This window comes from Chiloscyllium plagiosum, chromosome 12 (assembly GCF_004010195.1).
Source record: "Chiloscyllium plagiosum isolate BGI_BamShark_2017 chromosome 12, ASM401019v2, whole genome shotgun sequence".
NCBI lineage: Eukaryota > Metazoa > Chordata > Chondrichthyes > Orectolobiformes > Hemiscylliidae > Chiloscyllium > Chiloscyllium plagiosum.
Window position 1 is genome coordinate 1,716,669 of NC_057721.1, and position 18,736 is coordinate 1,735,404.

General features: G+C 42.6%; 1 protein-coding gene across 2 annotated transcripts in view; it reads right to left on the reverse strand.

Moving 5' to 3' along the window:
- Nucleotides 1-18,736, reverse strand: part of LOC122554888 (diamine acetyltransferase 1-like) — a 66,946-nt gene that overhangs the window by 27,325 nt on the left and 20,885 nt on the right. The window contains exon 1 of one of the 2 annotated variants that reach the window (XM_043700260.1): nt 13,790-14,259. The exons of the other annotated variant lie outside the window; for it this stretch is intronic. Within the exon in view, the coding sequence (XP_043556195.1) occupies nt 13,790-13,855 (66 nt within the window). The 5' untranslated portion in view covers nt 13,856-14,259. Of the gene's footprint in view, nt 1-13,789; nt 14,260-18,736 lie in introns of those variants that run through there. 2 annotated transcript variants of the gene reach the window in all.

Consider the following 18,736-nt stretch of genomic DNA (forward strand, 5'->3'; position numbering starts at 1 on the left):
CATATACACTCTCTCTCACAGACACTCACAACCCCCACCCCAGACACACACACACACTCCCACACTCACACATGCACCCTTTCACAGATTTAAGACACTCTACACTCACATACACACACATATACACTCTCTCTCTCTCTCACTCACAACCCCCTAACCCAGACAGACAGACACACACACAAAGACCCACATGCACACATACATATATGTTTGTGGGGTGAATTTGTACTTAGAGTTACATTGTACTTTGCTCAAAAACTGCATGAATTTATGTAAGACTCTGTTATCTCACTTTTTAGATTAGAATCAGTCTAAACATTATGGCACAGACAGAGAACACAGGGGACTAACACCTTCAACATATTGTCGAGCTAACACCAATTGTGGCAGTTAACCTGAGAATGCAACTTTTAAATAAACATTTTGTGATTTACACATGAAAGAAGTGAAACTATCATGGTATTCGAACAGATGAAAGACGCCAGAAACAATCAAGGTATTTTTCAATGTATAATTTCAGTTACATCACACTGTAAACTTTTGCTATAAATTCTGTGTCTTATATCGTGTCCTCCACAACTACCTGATGAAGGAGCAGCGCTCCGAAAGCTAGTGTGCTTCCAATTAAACTTGTTGGACTATAACCTGGTGTTGTGTGATTTTTAACAGAGTAAATTAAGTCAATAAGTTTGGTGGGGTAGAAATATGTTTTAATCACCAGTACTGGCACCAGTATTAGGAAAGAGGAATTCTCACCAGAACTATACTTACAGAGTAAAGAGTTATAGCAGCATGCTGAAAACAGTTTTGATAATGACACCCAGGGTGGGAAAGGAAGGAACTGAGTGAACAAGCATTAAAACATCATAACATATATAGTAAAAGGGGGGAAAACAAGATGGTAAAAGACAAAATTAATGACTCTCAACTTAAATGCATATAATACTCAGAAAAAAAATGAATTAATGGCACAAATAGAGATCGATGGGAGTAATATTATAGCCATTAAGGAGACATGATTATCAGCAGCTCAAAGCTGGGCATCAAACATTCAGGTGTTTGTAACTTTTCAAAAGGAAAGGCAGGAAGGAAAAGGTTGCTTGGTAGCCTTATTAGTATGGGATGGAATAAGTACGATATACAAGAAATTATCTAGGATTGTATGATGTAGACGTATGTGTGGAGGTAAGAAATAACAAGGGGGAAGATGATATTGGTATATGGTCCTCCTAACAGCAGGAAAATAATGAGGGCATGTCAAAAGGGCAGTACATTAATCATGGGTGACTTTAATCTTCATATTTAAAATAAAATTGCCATGAGAAAGAATTCATAGAGGTTATTCAGGAGTTTTTTTTCCTCCGAAGATCAACACGTTGTGGCTCCAACCAAAACTCAGGCATTTGTTTTCAATCTGCGGAGGTATAAATGAAGTAGGTTTGACTAAATGATCTAAGATTGAAAGATCCTCTAGGGAACAGTGATCATAATACAGTAAAATGTAGCATTCAGTTTGAGAGTGAGAAATGTGTCAAACAACTGACCTCAACTTAAATAAAAGATAATTACATAAAGCTGAAGGTAGATCTAGTTGAAATGAACTGGGAAAGGAGTTTAACGGAAAATATGATTGAGGAACAACAGCAGACATTTAAGAAACTAGCTCATGACACACGCTACACATGTATTTGAGTGAGGGAAAAAGAATTCTAGGTAGTGGATAAACTGACCATGATAAACCAAATCAAATAAGGAAAGTATCAAATTGAAAGAAATCATACCATGTGGGAAAAATATAGTGATAAACCAGAGAATTGAGAAAGTTTTAAACACCAACAAATGATGACCCAAGAAGAGCAGAAAATAACCTGAGGACAAAATGGCAAGTAATACAAAATAGATAGCACAGCTTTCTTAAACATTTGAACAAGAAAAATAAGCTAAGTGAATATTGGGCCATTGAAAATAAGGCTGGAGAAATAATAGTGGAGAACCAGGAAACAGCAGTTTTCACAGGAGGCAGGATTCTGGATAATCCAACATGGAGGACAGGAAAAATTTCTGGCTATAACAGGCTGCTCCTTTTTTGAGGTATTTTAGGTGTTGGAGGTGATTCCCTTGAATTCCAGAAACAGCAATTACTGTTTTATATGCTGTTGCATTGATTTGGAACTTTGGAGAAAAAAAAGTCAAAACAACAGCACTTTTAAAAGGAGAGGAACAGACAAAGGCAGCACATGGTCAGGTCAGTGCAGGAGAGAGAGAGAGAGAGAGAGAGAGAGAGAGAGAGAGAGAGAAAGAAAGAGAGAGAGAAAAAGAAACCCACACTGCTAACTGACAAAGCAGTGAACCTGCACAGTTAGTGCCTTTGCAGTTGAATTCATGTATCGCTGGATATCGGAGTGAGTCTAGGAAAATTAACAAACAGTGAAATTCGCAACTGATCTTGGAGGAACCTGTTTGGGAGAGGTCAAAGCACAGAAATAGATAAGTGAATAGTTTTAAGTATAGAACTAGAATTACAATGTGGAAACAGACCCTTCAGCCTAACAAGTCCACACCAACTCTCCGAAGAGCAACCCGAGATCCACTCCCCCACCCAACTCCACCTCACCATCCCACATTTACCCCTGACTAATGCAGCTAACCTACACATCCCTAAAAACTATGGGCAATTTAGCATGGCCAAATCACCTAACCTGCACATCTTGGGCTGTGGGAAGAAACCAGAACACCCCAAAGGAAACCCACGCAGACACTGGGAGAATGTGTAAACACCACACAGACAGTTGCCCGAGGTTGGAATCGAACCTTGGTCCCTAGCACTGTGAGGCAGCAGTATTAACCACTGAGCCATCGTGCCCCCTGCCCCCATAGCCTTGCTGTAAGACTGAAATAGTGAGTAGGATGGGTTCTTTCTTGATTCTGTGCTTTATTGAGATATGTCTCTTGATTAAACTTAAAAATCTAAGCCATAAGTACGAAGTTAACCTGGAGCAGTGTTTTGTAGAGGAATAAGACAGTGCTGTTTTCTGGGTCTGCAGATTGGAAGAAGCAAAAATGGTCCTTAGTAGAGTGATATGTTCTTCTTGTTGGATGTGGGAGTTTAGGGAGAGATTAGGATTATATCTGCAATAAATGCTGTTGGTTGGGAATCCTATCAGGTTGAATGGATCGGTTGGAGCGACAGAGGCAATGAAGAATTTACAAGAGCAAGGGGGTGTGATGGATGGAAGGGGAGAAAGTCTCAAATACAGTAACATAGATGGGTTAACTCCAGGTAAGGTAAAAGAGGTAGGCAGGTAGTGCAGGAGTCTTCTGTGGCTATCCCCATTTCAAACAAGTATTGGAGAATGTACGGGGTGATGGATTCTCAGGGGAATGTTGCACAAACAGCCAAGTTTCTGGTATCGAGACTGGCTCTAATGCAATGAGGGGTACGTCGGCTTCCAAGAGATTGATTGTGTTAGGGGACTCTCTAGTCCGAGGTACAGACAGACGTTTCTGTGGCCAGCGGCAAAATATCAGAATGGTGTGTTGTCCCTCTGGTGCCAGGATCAAGGATGTCTCAGAGAAACTGTAGAATGTTCTCAAAGGGGAGAGGGGCCAGCAGGAGGTCATTATACACATTGGAGCAAACAACATAGGAAGGGAAAAGGTTGAGATTCTGAAGGGAGATTACAGAGAGTTAGGCAGGAAATTAAAAAGGAGGTCCTTGAGAGTAGTAATATCTGGATTACTACTCCAGATATTACTACTCTGAATATCCTAGTGAGGGTAGGAATAGGAGGAGAGAGCAGATGAATTCATGGCTGAGAAGCTGGTGTATGGGAGAAGGGTTCACATTTTTGGATCATTGAAATCTCTTCTGGGGTAGAAGTGACCTGTACAAGAAGGACGGATTGCACCTAAATTGGAAGGGAACGAATATACTAGCAGCGAGATTTGCTAGAGCTGCTTGGAAGGATTTAAACCAGTAAGGTCTGAGAATGCTACATTTGGGAAAAGAAGCGAGTCAAACAGTCAGGGCTAAAGCAGAGAACAAGGTAGGACTAATAAATTAAACTGCTTTTGTTTTGATGCAAGACGCCTGACAGGGAAGACAGATGAACTCAGGGCATGGTTAGGAACATGGGACTGGGATATCACAGCAATTACAGAAACATGGCTCAGGGATGGGCAGGACTGGGAGCTTAACATTCCAGGATACAAATGCTACAGGAATGATAGAAAGGGAGGCAAGAGAGGAGGGGGAGTGGTGTTTTTGATAAGGGATAGCATTACAGCTGTACTGAGGGAAAATATTCCCGGAAATACATCCAGAGAAGTTGTTTGGGTGGAACTGAGAAATAAGAAAGGGATGATCACCTTATTGGCAATGTATTTTAGACCCCCTTAATAGTCAGAGGGTAAACGAGAAACAAATTTGTCAGGAGATTTCAGTCATCTATAAAAACAATAGGGCGGTTAAGGATGGTGATTTTAACTTTCCAAACAGACTGGGACTGTTAAGGGTTTAGACGAAGAAGAATTTGTTTTGAATGTACAAGAAAATTTTCTGATTCAGTATGTGAATGTACCTACTAGGGAAGGTGCAAAAGTTGAGCTACACTTAGGAAATGAGGCAGGGCAGGTGACTGAGGTTGTCAGTGGGGGAGCACTTTGGGGCCAGCGACCATAATTCTACTAGTTTTAAAACAGTGATGGAAAAGGATAGATCAGATCTAAACGCTGAAGTGCTAAATTGGAGAAAGGCTAATTTTGATGGTATTAGGCAAGAACTTTCAAAAACTGATTGGTGGCAGATGTTCGCAGGTAAAGGGACAGCTGGAAAATGGGAAGCCTTCAGAAATGAGATAACGAGAGTCCAGAGACAGTATATTCCTATTAGGGTGAAAGGAAAGGCTGGTTGTTGTAGTTCATGCTGGATGACTAAAGAAATTGAGGGTTTGGTAAAGAAAAAGAAGGAAGCATATGTCAGGTACAGGCAGGAGAGATCGAATGAATCCTGAGGAGTCTATAAAGGCAGTAGGAGTATACTTAAGAGGGAAACCATTAGGGCAAAAGGGGGACATGAGATAGCTTTGGCAAATAGAATTAAGGAGAATCCAAAGGGTTTTTACAAATACATTAAGGACAAAAGGATAACAAGGGAAGAATAGGGTGCCTTAAAGGTCATCAAGGCAGCCTTTGTGTGGAGCCGCAGGAGATAGGGAAGATACAAAACAAATATTTTGTATCAGTGTTTACTGTGGAAAAGGACATGGAAGTATGTAGGGATGTAGGGAAATAGATGGTGAAATCTTGAAAAGTGCCCATATTACAGAGGAGGAAGTGCTGGATATCTTGAAACAGGTACAAGTGGATAAGTCCGCAGGACCTGATCAGGTGTACCCGAGAACTCCATGAGAAGCAAGGGAAGTGATTGCTGGGCCCCTTGCGGAGATATTTATATCATCAATAGTCACAGGTGAGGTGCCGGAAGACTGTAAGTTGGCTAATGTAGTGCCACTGTTTAAGAAAGGTGGTAAGGACAAGCCAGGGAACTATCGACTGGTGAGCCTGACGTCGGTGGTGGGAATCCTGAGGGATATCCAGAGAGATATACAGCATGGAAACAGACCCTTTGGTCCAACCTGTCCATGCCAACCAGATATCCCAACCCAATCTAGTCCCGCCTGCCAGTACCCGGCCCATATCCCTCCAAACCTTTCCTATTCATACACCCATCCAGATGCCTTTTAAATGTTGCAATTGTACTAGCCTCCACCACTTCCTCTGGCAGCTCATTCCATACACGTACCACCCTCTGCATGAAAAAGTTGCCCCTTAGGTCTCTTTTATATCTTTCCCCTCTCAACCTAAACCTATGCCCGCTAGTTCTGGACTCCCCGACCCCAGGGAAAAGACTTTATCTATTTATCCTATCCATACCCCTCATACTTATATAAACCTCTATAAGGTCACCCCTCAGCCTCCGTTGCTCCAGGGAAAACAGCCCTAGTCTGTTCATCCTCTTCCTATAGCTCAAATCCTCCAACTCTGGCAACATGTTTGTAAATCTTTTCTGAACACTTTCAAGTTTCACAACATCTTTCCGATAGGAAGGAGACCAGAATTGCACGCAATATTCCAGAATTGGCCTAATCAATGTCCTGTATAGCTGCAACATGACCTCCCAACTCCTGTACTCAATACTCTGACCAATAAAGGAAAGCATACCAAACGTCTTCTTCACTATCATATCTACCCACGACTCTAATTTCAAGGAGCTATTAACCTGCACTCCAAGGTCTCTTTGTTCAGCAACACTCCCAAGTGTATAAGTCCTGCTAAGATTTGCTTTCCCAAAATGCAGCACCTTGCATTTTTCTCAATTAAACTTCATCAGTCACCTCTCAGCCCATTGGCCCATCTGGTCAAGATCCTGTTGTAATCTGAGGTAACCTCCTTCGCTGTCCACTACACCTCCAATTTTGGTGTCATCTGCAAACTTACTAACTATACATCCTATGTTCACATCCAAATCATTTATATAAATGACGCATGGTAGTGGACCCAGCACCGATCCTTGTGCCACTCCACTGGTCACAGGCCTCCAGTCTGAAAAAACAACCGTTCATCACCACCCTCTGTCTTCTATCTTTGAGCCAGTTCTATATCCAAATGGCTAGTTCTCCCTGTATTCCATGAGATCTAATCTTGCTAACTAGTCGCCCATGGGGAACCTTGTCAAACGCCTTACTGAAGTCCATATAGATCATAACTACCACCCTGCCCTCATCAATCCTCTTTGTTACTTCCTCAAAAAACTCAATCAAGTTTGAGAGACATGATTTCCCATGCACAAAGCCATGTTGACTATCCCTAGTCAGTCCTTGCCTTTCCAAATACATGTACATACTGTCCCACAGGATTCCCTCCAACAACTTGCCCACCACTGACGTCAGGCTCACCAGTCTATAGTTCCTTGGCAGGTCCTTACCACCTTTCTTAAACAGTGGCACCACGATAGCCAACCTCCAGTCTTTCGGCACCTCACCTGTGACTATCGATAATACAAATATCTCAGCAAGAGGCCCAGCAATCACTTCCCTAGCTTCCCACAGAGTTCTAGGGTACACCTGATCAGGTCCTGGGGATTTATCCACTTTTATGTGTTTCAAGACATTCAGCACTTCCTCCTCTGTAATATAGACATTCTTTCAAGATGTCACCATCTATTTCCCTACATTCTATATCTTCCATGACCTTTTCCACAGTAAATACTGATGCAAAATACTTGTTTAGTATCTCTCCCATTTTCTGCAGCTCCACACAAAGGCCACCTTGCTGATCTTTAAGGCGCCCTATTCTCTCCCTAGTTACCCTTTTGTCCTTAGTATATTTGTAAAAACCCTCTGGATTCTCCTTAACTCTATTTGCCAAAGCTATATACATGTCCCCTTTTTGCCCTCCTGATTTCCCTCTTAAGTATACTCCTACTGCCTTTATACTCTAAGGATTCACTCGATTTATCCTGTCTATACCTGACATATGCTTCCTTCTATTTCTTAGCCAAACCCTCAATGTCTTTAGTTATCCTGCCTTCCCTATACCTGCCAGCCTTTCCTTTCACCCTGTCTCTGGATTCTTATTATCTCATTTCTGAAGGCTTCCCATTTTCCAGCCATTCCTTTACCTGCGAACACCTGCCCCCAGTCAGCTTTTGAAAGTTCTTGCCTAATACTGTCAAAATTGGCCTTTCTCCAATTTAGAACTTCAACTTTTAGATCTGGTCTATCCTTTTACATCACTACTTTAAAACTAATATAATTATGATCGCTGGCCCCGATGTGCTTCCCCACTGACACCTCAGTCACCTGCCCTGCCTTATTTCCCAAGAGTAGGTCATGTTGCACCTTCTCTACTAGGTACTTACACATACTGAATGATAAAAATTTTCTTGTACAATTTCCTCTCCATCTAAACCCTTAACATTATAGCAGTCCCAGTCTATGTTTGGAAAGTTAAAATCCCCATCCTTAACTGCCCTATTATTTTTACAGATAACTGAAATCTCCTGACAAATTTGTTTCCTGTTTTCCCTCTGACTATTAGGGGTGTCTATAATACATTCCAAATAAGGTGATCCTTTCTTTCTTATTTCTCAGTTCCGTACAAATAACTTCCCTGGATATATTGGAAAGACAATGACTGATTCGGGATAGTCAACATGGCTTCGTGCGTGGGAAATCATGTCTTACAAACTTGATTGAGTTTTTTGAAAAAGTAACAAAGAGGATTGATGAGGGCAGAGTGGTAGACGTGATCTTTATGGACTTCAGTAAGGCGTTCGACAAGGTTCCCCATGGGAGACTGGTTAGCAAGGTTAGATCTCATGGAATACAGGAAGAACTATTCATTTGCATACAGAAGTGGCTCAAAGGTGGAAGACAGAGGGTGGTGGTGGAGGGTTGTTTTTCAGACTGGAGGCCTGTGACCAGTGTGCCACAAGGATCGGTGCTGGGTCAACTACTTTTTATCATTTATATAAATGATTTGGATGTGAGCTTAAGAGGTATAGTTAGTAAGTTTGCAGATGACACCAAAATTGGAGGTGTAGCGGACAGCAAAGAAGGTTACCTCATATTACAACGGGATCTTGATCAGATGGGTCAATGGGCTGAGGAGTGGCAGATGCAGTTTAATTTAGATAAATGAGAGGTGCTGCATTTTGGAAAAACAAATCTTAGGGCGACACGGTGACTCAGTAGTTAGCACTGCTGCCTCACAGCACCAGGGTCCCAGGTTCGATTCCAACCTGAGGCGACCGTTTGTGTGGAGTTTGCACATTCCCCCCGTGTCTGCGTGGGTTTCCTCCGGGTGCTCCGGTTTCCTCCCACAGTCCAAAGATGTACAGGTCAGATGAATTGGCCAAGCTAAATTACCCATAGTGTTAGGTGCATTAGTCAGAGGGAAATGGGTCTGGGTGGGTTACTCTTCAGAGGGTCGGTGTGGACTGGTTGGGCCAAAGGGCCTGTTTCCACACTATAAGGAATTTAATCTAATAGGACTCATACACTTAATGGTAAGGTCCTCGGGAGTATTGCTGAACAAAGAGACCTTGGCGTGCATGTTCATAGGTCCTCGAAAGTAGAGTCACAGGTAGATAGGATAGTGAAGACGGCATTTGGTATGCTTTCCTTTCTTGGTCAGCGTATTGGGTACTGGAGTTAGGAGGTCATATTGCAACTGTACAGGACATTGGTTAGGCCACTGGTCTCCTTCCTATAGGGAGAGGTTGAACACACTGGGGCGGTTTTCCCTGGAGCATCAGAGGCTGAGGGATGACCTTATAGAGGTTTATATAAGTATGAGGGGTATGGATAAGATAAATCAACAAAGTCTTTTCCCTGGTGTGGGGGAAGTCCAGAACTAGAGGGCATAGGTTTAGTGTGAGAGGGGAAAGATATAAAAGAGACCTAAGGGGCAACTTTTTCACGTAGAGGGTGGTACGGGTATGGAATGAGCTGCCAGAGCAAGTGGTGGAGGCTAATACAATTGCAACATTTAAAAGGCATTTGATTGGGTATATGAATAGGAAGGGTTTGGAGGGATATGGGCCAGGTGCTGGCATGTGGAACTAGATTGGGTTGGGATATCTGGTCGGCATGGACGGGTTGGACCAAAGGATCTGTTTCTGTGCTGTACATCTCTGTGACTCTGACTCTAACATTATTTTCAAAAACACTCAATCAAGGAACACTGGGTAGGGATGGGGAAGGATAAATACAACAGCTAGTATAGAATCATAAAATCCCATTTGGCCCAACAAGTCCACACAGACCCTCCGAAGAATATCCTATCCAGACCCACTTCCCTATTACTCTTCATTTCCCCTGACTAATGTACTTAACCTACATATCCATGAACACATTGGGCAATTTCTCATTGCAAATTCACCTAACCTGCACACCTTTGGACTGTGGGATGAAACCGGAGCACCCTGAGGAATCCCACACAGACATGTGGAGAATGTGCAAACTCTACACAGACAGTCGCCTGAGGCTGGAGTCAAACCCAGGTCCCTGGTACTGTGAGGCAGCAGTGCTAACCACTGAGCCACGATGTTGCCCGCTTGAGCAAAATAGTATAGAAACTAATGGATCTAAAGGCTGATAAATGTCCTGTATCCAGGTATTCAAAGGAAGTAGCTGCAGTGATCGTAGATGCACTGGTCGTCATTTTCCAAGATTTTAGACTCCAGAAATGTCCTAGAGGATTAGAAAATTGTCAATGTAACACCCTTATTCATAAAGACAGGAAGGCAAAAAAAAAGCCAACTATACATCAGTTAGTTGAACAACTGCAATTGGGTAAATGTTCGGATGTATTATAATAAAAGTAACAGTACCCAACATTTAGCAATACATAATTACAATAAAGCAGAGTCAGCATGTCTTCATGAAGGAGAAATCATACATGACAAATTTATTAGGTTCTTTAAGGAGGTAACAAGAAGGGTAAGTAAAAGACAACCTATGGATGTAAAATATTTGGATTTTCAAACGGCATTCATTAAGTTACTGCACATTAGCCACTTAAGATACAAGTCCCTGATGTTATAGAGTCATACAATCAGAGTCATACAGCACGGAAACAGATCTTTTGGTCCAACCATAATCCCAACTAACCTAGTCCTACCTTCCTGTGCTTGGCTCATATCCATCCTCTAGGAGAAAGTGAGCACTGCAGATGCTGGAGATCAGAGCTGAAAATGTGTTGCTGGAAAAGCACTTTTCCAGCAACACATTTTCAGCTCATATCCATCCTCATGTACTTATTGAAATGTCTTTTAAATGTTGATCTGTACCAGTATTCACTACATCCTCTGGAAATTCATTCCGCACACGAACCTCATGTCTTTTTAACATTTTTCTCCTCTCGCCTTAAAAATATGTCCCCAGTCTTGAAATTCCCCACCCTAGAGAAAAGACACCAGCCTTATCTGTATCCCTCACGATTTTATAAACTTCTATAAGGCCACCCCTCAACTTTCTACACTGCAGTGAAAAAAAGACCCAGCCTATCCAACCTCTCCCAAAAATTCAAACCCTCCAGTCCCAGCAACATCCTGGTAAATCTCTTCTGACCCTGTCCAGCTTGATAATAATCTTCCTATAACTGGGCGATCAGAACTGGACACAATATTCCAGAAGAGGCCTCACCAACGTCCATACAACCTCAACATGGCTTTCCAACTCCTGCACTGAAAGGATTAAGCAATGAAGGCAAGCCTGTCAAACGCCTTTTTAATCACCCTGTCTATATGTGACGCAGACTTCAAAGAATAATTTACATGCATCTCTCGGTCTTTCCATTCCACAACACTACCCCAGGTCCTACTTTTAATTGTATACATCCTGCCCTTTTTAATAAAACCTTGCATTTATCCAAATTAAAATTCATCTGCCATTCTTCATTTGATTGACCCAATTGATCAAGGTCTCTTAGACTGCTTTTCTTCACTGCCCACTATACCACCAATTTTGTTGTCATTTGCAAACTTACTAACCATGCCTTTTATATTCTCATTCAAATCATTTATAAAAATGAAAAGCAGAAACGGATCCAGCACTGATCCCTGTGGTACACTGCTGGTCACAGAGCTTCAATATGAAAAGGTGTGGAGGCGTCGGTGTTGGACTGGGGTGGACAAAATTAAAAATCACACATCAGGTTATAGTCCAACAGGTTTATTTGGAAGTATAAGCTTTCGGAGTGCTGCTCCTTCTTCAGATAGCTGGTGGGTAACTACCTGACGAAAGTGCAGTGCTCCGAAAGCTCGTATGTCCAAATATACCTGTTGGACTATAACCTGGTGTTATGTGATTTTTAATTTCCTCTGGTATGAAAAACAACCCTTTACCATCATTCTGTCTCCTGCTGTTAAGCCAAAGTTTGTATCCAATTTGCAAGATCACCCTGAATCCCATGTAATCTAACTTTACTAATTAGTCAATCATGCAGAATATTGTCAGAAGTCACATGACACCAGGTTATATTCCAACAGGATTATTTGAAATTACAAGCTTTCGGAGTAACGCACCTTCATCAGGTCACCGACGAAAGCTTGAGATTTCAAATAAACCAGTTGGACGATCACAGTGTCGTGTGACTTCCTACTTTGTCCACCTCAATCCAACTCTGGCACTTCCACATTATGCAGAACCTTGACAAAGGCTTGGGTTTGTTGGAGTAGATACTTGGCTCAGTAACAGAAGACTGAGAATTACGATAAATGAGGCATTGTCAGAATGAAAGGAGAAAGTGAGGACTGCAGATGCTGGAGATCAGAGTCGAAGAGTGTGGTGCTGGAAGAGCACAGCCGGTCAGGAAGCATTCAAGGAGCAGTACAGTCGGCATTTCGAACATAAGCCCTCCATCAAGAATCTGGATTCCTGGTGAAGGGCTTATCCCAAAACGTCGACTCTCCAGCACCTCAGATGCTGTCTGTCCGGCTGTGCTTTTCCAGCACCACACTCCGTCAGAATGGAAACCTGTCACTAATGGAGTACCACAGGGATTAGTGCTGGGACTATAATTATTTCCAACATATATCAATGATTCGATGACTTAAGTGAATATCGCTAAGTTTGCAGATGAGACAAAACTAGGTCGGAAGGTTAAGTTGTGATGATGATACAGAATCTACAGAGGGACAGAGCAGATTGAATAGGCGTAATAATCATGTAGGGAAATGTAAGATTATGCACTTTGGCAGGAAGAAGAAGACAGCTGAATATTACATAAATGGGGAATGACCACAGAAAGCTGAACACAGAGAAATTTGAGAGTCCTGAAAAATGAATTACAAAACATTAGCATCTATAGGTAATAGGAAAGGGAAATAGATTGCCAGCCTTTACCTCCAAGTGTTAAAATAGGGAAGTCTTGCCAAAGACACTAGTTGCAACGCCATGAAACAGTGTGAGTCCCTTATCCAAGGAAAGAATATACTGGCATTGGAAGCAGTTTGGAGAATGGGTACTGGGTCGATTCCAGTTATTTTCTTATGAGAAGAGATTGAGTAGGTTGGGATTGTTCTAGTGAGTTGAGAAGAATGAGTGGGTATCCTACTGAAACATAAGATTCTTAGGTGACTTGGCACAGCAGCTGCAGAGACATTGGTGCCTCCCTCCCTCCGGCTCTCCCCACTCCCTACCTACTCAATGGCAGCGCCAGGGAACAAAGGTCGAGATCTCAAATGGTGAAATTTATTTAAGACTGATGAGGAAGACTTTTTTTCCCCTCTCTCTCTCAAGGTTAGTGAATCTGTGAAAGTCTTTGCCAGAGAAGGCTGGATCATTAACTTTACTCAACGTTGAGACTGACATTTACCATCAGCCAGGGAATCAACGGATATGGAGCAAAATCAGGAAAACGGAGTCAGGGATGATCGGATCAGCTATGCTCTCATTGGATGGCAGAGACTCAATGGGTCTCCCTAGTTAAGGTGAGCCGAGATCACATGAGGGAAAGCCAAGGATTCTTCTCCCCTCCCCCAGTGGGGGTAGCTGGAGGTAAAGGATTTTAATGACTTGATGACTGAGGGAGCTGGAGGCCAATTCAATCCACGTTTTCAAAAGAGCTTTAGACCATTCCGAGCTGGAGAAAATACTGTAGGGTCAGAGGCGGGGGGAGGATGGAGGGAAGCTGACTGCTGCTTAGAGAGCGAGCACAGACAGGACGGGCCGAGAGGCCGCCTTCTGGATTGCACTCGATCTGATCAACACGGGAAGCTCACCCTGATGAGGCGGAGGATGTCGGCGCAGTCCCGGGGAGTAGCTGGTCGGACAGTGTAACTGGCCATTTTCGCCTCTTACTTTTCTTGCCCTTTCTCTGGAGAGCCCGGTAATTGTAAAGTAGGAGCAGGCTTTTCTTCATCCGCGTCCCACTAATCAACCTGGGACCACTCCTCGTGTCAGGATCAGCGTGTTATGCACAATATACACTCCGTTCCCAGTGTGAGCTCCCGTTTTCCTCCAGTCTGCTGTTTATAAAGTCTGCCGCAGACTCGGCTCCTCCCAACACTTAAAGAAAGTCTCCGCCTCCTAACCCAGAACTTCAGGACAAACCAAAAGGCTGCAGAAACTTTTGAGAGCGGACACTTCGGAAAAGACAAGGTTTGTGTCTGGATGTAAGTGGCTGATGCAGAGACACAAAATTGTGGATTCACTTGTCCTATTTCACAGAATTCAGGGTTGACAATTCCTGTACAGCACAGAGGTGGATGGCAATTAGAAAGATTCCTGATCAAATCTGCAGCCTTTGTACCTTCTCTTGTCCAAATGTTGTACTGAATCCTTTTGATTCCGTTGGGAGGAATGGGGACATAGTCACTCAAATTAAAGTCTTCCAAAATGAATTGGATTGAATTTTTTTTTCACGTGCACTGAGACACAGTGAAAAGCTTTGTCTTGTGAGCAATACAGGCAGATCACAGAGTTAAGTAGCATAGATAGTAAATAATAGGTAAACAGCGGCAAAAACAAAAACACAGGTAACAGGTAAATGTTAGGGGTTTGAGAGTCCATTCAGTATTCTAACAACAGTAGGGTAGAAACTGTTTCAAAATCAGCTGGTGTGTGTTCAGGCTTCTGTACCTTCTCCCAATGGTAGAGTTTGTAGAAAAACATTTCCAGGGTGGGATGGATCTTTGAAAATGATGGCGGCCTTTCCTTGACAGCGGGCCTGGTAGATGGATTCTACAGATGGGATTGTCCGGGCCGAATTCACCACTCTCTGTAACCATCTCCGATCTTGAATGGTACAGTTGCCAGGAGAAAGTGAGGACTGCAGATGCTGGAGATCAGAGCTGAAAATGTGTTGCTGAGCAGGTCAGGCAGCATCCAAGGAGCAGAAGAATCGACGTTTCGGGCATGAGCCCTTCTTCAGGTACAGTTGCCAGACCAGATATTGATGGATGACATCATGTCATCACAAATGGATGACATTAATATCTTTTATTTGGATCCATTGTCAGTGTGTAGATTGATGAGCATCTGTGACCATTTCAAACCGCCTTGCTAGCCAAAAGTTATGGCCAGAGCAAGGCAGTCCTGTGTGAGAACTGGGCTAACTTGTTCTCTTCATTCATCAAGTCAGATTACCTGATGGTACTGGGGATATCATTCAGAAAGGCTGGGGCTTGTGCTAAAACTTGGAGAAGTCAGTAGACATGGTGAAACAGCAGTTGAGCATATGTAAGCAACACTCCCTCTCCACTGATGCATAAGAACTTGTTCATTGGTGTAAGGTTATTTCAGAGTTGCTGTATCTGCCAAAGGTCTGGCAAACTCTTCACTCCTATGCTGTGGCGATCACATAAAGAACAAAGAAAATTTACAGCCCAGGAACAGGCCCTTCAGCCCTCCAAGCCTCCAAGCCTGAGCTGCTCCAAATCCACTGTCTAAACCTATCGCCCAATTCCTAAGGATCTATATTCCTCTGCTCTCACCTACTCATGGATCTGTCCAGATGCACCTTAAATGACTCTACTGTGCCTGCCTCTACTACCTCTGCTGGCAACGCGTTACAGGCACCTACCACCCTCTGTGTAAAGTACTCTCCACATGTATCCCCTTAAACTTTTCTCCTCTCCCCTTGAACCGTGACCTCTCGTTATTGAAACCCTCACCCTGGGAGAAAGCTTATCTATCCACCCTGTCTATACCCTTCATGATTTTGTAGACCTCAATCAGGTCCCCCCTCAATTTCCTTTTTTCTAATGAAAACAATCCTAACCTGCTCAACCTCTCTTCATAGCTAGCACTTTTCATACCAGGCAATACCCTCGTAAACGTTCTCTGCACCCTCTCCAAAGCGTCCACATCCTTTTGGTAATGTGGCGACCAGAACTGTACACAGTATTCTAAATACGGCTGAATCAAAGTTTTGTACAATTTTAACTTGACCTGCCAGCTCTTATACTCAATACTCCATCCGATGAAGGCAAGCATACCAGATGCCTTCTTGATCACTCTGTCCACCTGTGCAACCACCTTCAGGGTACAATGGACCTGAACTCCCAGAGCTCTCTCATCAACTTTTTCCAAGACTCTTCTGTTTACAGTATAGTTTGCTCTACATGAACCATCTCCTGCTTTATCAGCAGGTTAAAAGCTTGAACATGATATAAAAATCACAGAATTATAGTGTGGAAACAGGCCCTTTAGCCCAACAAGTCTACACTGGCCTAGACACATTCCTCACCCAGTAACCCACCCAGACCCATTCCCGTAACTAACCTACACATCCCTGAACACTATGGGCAATTTAGCATAGCCAGTCCACCTAACCTACACATCTTTGGATTGGCCAAAATCTCTAGACAAAGGAAGAAAGAAGTGACCAAACAACTGTCTTCCTAATGAGTACCTCTCTGTATGGCTACATCTTCAGTGCACAAGCATCATGCTAAGTGTTACAGAGGATGGGTTTGTCCACACTGCTGTGAAATGCTGCATCTAGTTGGACTGTGTTGTACCACTTGTCCCTCATGGGAAGGTTTATGCACAAAAATATCTTTGACCAGTCCAAAAGGCAGTCATCTATGCTTGACATCCTCTTGGAAAGGGACATCTGTCAGATGGTTCCTTGATATTACATCTATAAACAAGAACCAAGATGTAGCTTGGCTGTTGGTGAGAAAGGTCTTCCCCGTCCAATTCTTCCTGCATAACTTAAGTCTTCTGCAGTTTCGGTGAATCAGATTGCGAAGGATAGCCTGAAAATTCATTCATAGTGTGAATTTGGGCAATTTTGTAGAGCAGTGTGTGCTAGGTCCAAATAGGTATGAATCAGACTATTTGACACCTGATAATGTTCAATGGGACAGAAATAATTAATAGCGTACCTTTTATTATGTTAGCAATTATAACATTGTCAAATGTCCCACTTAGCTTAAATAAGAGGAGGAGGAGTCAAGGAGTAATGTTTTAATCCTAAATAAAGGCAATTCTAAGAAAATGAAGACAGTTGGCTAAAATAAACTCAACGTTAGATTAAAAAGTAGAGATGTAGTAGCAGACTTCTAAGGATGTGACTATTAACTCTCAACAAAGATTTATGGCAATGAGAAAGTTGTTTGAGGATAATCTGTTATCCTTGGCTATGTAAGAATGTGAAATTGAAAGAAACACTGTACAGTTCTGTAAATGGAATATAAAAATAGGGTAGTTTATTGCAGCTGTACAGGGCCCATGATAATACCACACGCAGAATACGGAATGAAGTTTTGGTCTTCTTTAAAATTTTCTAAGCAACCTGTTCAGAGATGTTATTACACACCTCTTGAGCAGGTGGGACTTGAACCACTTGGCTGAAAAACAGGGACACTACCACTACACCATAAGAACCCTAAGGTTTTGGTCTCTTTACTTGAAAAAGGAGATAAATGCATTCACAGAGAAAATTTGACCCATTCCTGGGTTGAAGAGTTTATTTTTGAAGAGTTTGGTTTTTTGAGTAGTTGTTACTGTGTTGAGTTCTCCTGAATCTGCACAATTGGTCCTGACTGAAATCCAAACAAAAGACTGTCTCTGTGCAAAACGGCCATAAACGAAGACCCATGGTGTCAATGTGTCTAGTATTCTCCTCTACTGTTTGAATAAGGCTTTGTGGATACAATTCATGAGTTCCGATAAAATGTTCTGAAAGTGGCATCATTTTAAACAGTTTCCTTGATTTAAAGCAGTATTTTTTCCCCAATAATTAGCCCACAGTCCAAAGAAAAAGTTGAATTAAAGTCTTCTTCCAACTGACAAAGGCACCTAGAATGTCTCGAGTCCTAGCTGTGTTGAGTATGAGAACAACATTTACTTGCTTGAAACCACTTTGTTCTTCAGCCCCCTTTCTGTTCTGACTACTTTGACTGGTCAGTCACCTTTGAACTGTTCTGAGTGACCTATTGAAAATTTTACATCAAGTCCTGCCGTTATTACTGGGTAAAACCAAACAATGGAACAGACTGTTGCCTCAATATTACAATACTCACAGACTGTTGACTTACACAATGCAACTAGATACAAAAGAAAAGGATTTCATCAACTAGGGACCACATCAACTCTGGATCAAGGACCACCAACTCTGAGATTTGTTTTGGCTTTTTGGCTGATGTGCAAGTTGCTGGTCTTCAAATGCAAATTAATCGTTCATGATCGAGTGTTGCACACTGGTACATTCCAAAGTCAAAGACTATGTTTTGAAGGATGCATTAAAGCTTTGGGCAGCTGTTGCAAAGGCCCAGTGGGGAAAGGCCACTGTCAAAGACTCTCCCACCATACTACAGAAATGTTGAAACTGTAAAAACCCTTCAGGGGATAGATTCAATAGGAAATAAATATTGTGAATATAACCTGGAATGCTATTCAAGCGGTTCAAGAAGGCAACTAGGCCCAGCCAGTGAGGCCCACCTCCCACAAGTGAACAGAAAAATCAAACATTTAGTGAGGTAGCTCAGAGCGCCACAGAGTGGAAATGGCTGTGATTTGCACTTTATGTAATGTTGATTCTGAACTGTTATAGAATCATAGCGTCATAGAGATGTACAGCATGGAAACAGACCCTTCGGTCCAACCTGTCCATGCCGACCAGATATCCCAACCCAATCTAGTCCCACCTGCTAGCACCTGGCCCATATCCCACCAAACCCTTCTTATTCATATACCCATCCAAATGCCTCTTAAATGTT